The following is a 2,500-nucleotide window of genomic DNA, read 5'->3' on the forward strand; positions in this document are numbered from 1 at the left end:
AAAGAGGAATGGATAGATGGATAAACACTGATTTTCTTCTCCTTTTTTGTTTTATCGTAGACTGGAAGTAACGATTTCTTTCTTATTTTGATTCTCGAATTTTAATGAATGATAACTATACATATGTCCATTTTGTAGTAGAAGTAGCAGTAGCAATGGTTAATTGTAGTAGATCTCTATCCCATAAAAGTGTGAAATGTATCTACATCCTATTGAAAGGCGAAGCAGATCTATAGTCTCTCCTTAAAGCCTTATCGATGAAATTCTGTCCTATCGAAGGAACTCTATCCTTAAAAATCCTAACCAGCGAACCCTAACGCCCTCGCAGGTGGAAGGAGGCCGCATTGACCACGGCCTCCACTACGGGCAGCCACGTCGCGCTCTCGAGGAGCTCCTGGCCATGGAGGAGGCGGTGCAGGCGGCCATGGAGATGGTGGACATGGAGGAAACGCTCATGGTCATCACGGCTGACCACTCCCATGTCATGACCATTAATGGCTACCCTGCTAGAGGCAACAATATTCTTGGTAATGGATTTCTTTAGTTGGTTTTGTCTCTCTCTCTCTCTCTCTCTCTCTCTCTCTCTCTCTCTCTCTCTCTCTCTCTCTCTCTCTCTCTCTCTCTCTCTCTCTCTCTCTCTCTCTCTTTTATTCTCTCGCTCTCTTACAAATTGCACCAAATTTCAAAAAATAAATTAAGAACCACAGTGAATAACATATCCATTGAAATATTATCCCAAACGAAAGATTGAATAACACAAAGATTTAAAGAGTTAATCAGCATCAGATATGAATAGATGTTTTAACCGATTAACACATAGACAGATAAATCAAACGAAATAGACAAACCGACTTTATCTCTTCCTTACTTTTCTTCAGGTAAGGTTGAGTTCAACGAGGACGTCACCGACGGCATGCCCTACACGACCCTCATGTTCACCAACGGCCACGGCTTCAACTACTCTTGGAACGGCGAGGAGGTGAGAGATGCGGGGTGGGTGGGGGTGGGCGGGGGTGGTGGTGGGGGTAGGTAGGGGTAGGGGGCAGGGGTGGGGGTAGATAGGGGGCTGGAGTGGGGGACGGGGGTAGATGTTGGGATAGGGTAGTGGGGGGGTGAATAGGGGGATGTTTATGTGTGTGTGGGGGGAGAGGGAGAAGGGAGAGAAAAAGAGATGAAAGAAAAGAAGATACAAAAGGACAAAAATTAAGACAAATCTTTATCGTCATCATTCTTAGGATCAAAATGATCCTGAAAGCGAAAAGAGTCACCATCCCACTGTCTCTCCACACCAGGTCATGCGCCTGAACCTCACAGGCATCGACACCTCAGCGAAGGACTTCGAAGCCCTCGCAGGAGTGCCAACCCACGAAGGATCTGAAACGCACGGAGGAGAGGACGTCGCCGCTTATGCCATCGGTGAGTTAAGCTCCAGGGTGTGAGTTGTGGGCGGAAGCAGGAGATACAACTTTATGGAGCAAAGGGTTAAAGTAATGCTTGGGAAATCTAGAAGTTACGTCTAGTGGCTAAAGCAGAGTGGTATGCTATCATATTTATATTTTGTTGGTCTAAGGACTGCTGTTGGTCGAAACAGTCATCAAATATTGATCAAAATATCCAAAGTTCTATAGCAAACCTGTTTTTTGTTGTCTTTAAATATGTATGTATATCAGTAGGCAACTGAATGAAAAACAATTTTAAAAATCGACATTATGAAAATTTTCCTCGTCAGCCCTTATCGTAAGTATATACAAATCTTACGCTTAACCCTCTTGAAATTTCGAACCCATAGCTCACGGACACCACAGTACAACCTTCATAATACAGCATCCAAAGCATCATCCGCATGACTACCATCAATAACGCTCCTCAACGTATTTACTCCTTCCTTGCAGGTCCCATGTCTCACCTCTTCCACCGCGTCCACGAACAGAACTACGTTGCCCACGTAATGGCTTATTCATCGTGTATAGGACCCTACAGTGAATGCGACCGCCCCGTCCGAGCTCCGAAGAATGCGTACACTCACGTAAAGGGCAACCGGAAGCAAGTGATTTCTTCTGGAGTCTCCATGAACGTAGCTAGTTCGGTGTCAGTTGTGATCGCCGTCTTCGTGCTAGTGTTTAGATTGTAATGTCTCAATGAACGGTGACTGCGCATTGCTTGGCTCATCTTTTTTGCTGGGGTTTGAATTCGCAATATTTCAAAGTTTTCTGTGATTTTATTTAACTATATTTTGTGGTGTGGTAATGACTATTCCAATGTGAATATCTAGTGGCTGTTGTCATTAGAAGGGAGGAGAATTCTGACTTTGTATGAACAAATCTTATTTACTTTTTACCTTTTTTCAAACATTCTTTCATTCAACGCTATCTTCATTTATCATCCTTCCGTCACCACCACCTTCAACATCCTCACTTTCACCGTCATGACCATCACCATATACATTGTTACTTTTCATTGATGCAGTCATCATTAATAGATTATTTCTGAATCCAAAGTA

General features: G+C 43.6%; 1 protein-coding gene across 1 annotated transcript in view; it reads left to right on the plus strand.

Moving 5' to 3' along the window:
• The window catches only part of LOC122260303 (alkaline phosphatase), a 27,218-nt gene that overhangs the window by 24,291 nt on the left and 427 nt on the right, over positions 1–2,500 (plus strand). The window contains exons 9-12 of the mRNA XM_086536332.1: positions 329–527; positions 879–979; positions 1,293–1,416; positions 1,893–2,500. The exon at positions 1,893–2,500 is cut by the window's right edge and continues 427 nt beyond it. Of these exons, the coding sequence (XP_086392458.1) occupies positions 329–527; positions 879–979; positions 1,293–1,416; positions 1,893–2,131 (663 nt within the window). The 3' untranslated portion in view covers positions 2,132–2,500. The remainder of the gene's footprint in view (positions 1–328; positions 528–878; positions 980–1,292; positions 1,417–1,892) is intronic.

This window comes from Penaeus japonicus, unplaced genomic scaffold (assembly GCF_977035675.1).
Source record: "Penaeus japonicus unplaced genomic scaffold, GWHDUDI00000001_assembly GWHDUDI00000004, whole genome shotgun sequence".
Classification (NCBI taxonomy): domain Eukaryota; kingdom Metazoa; phylum Arthropoda; class Malacostraca; order Decapoda; family Penaeidae; genus Penaeus; species Penaeus japonicus.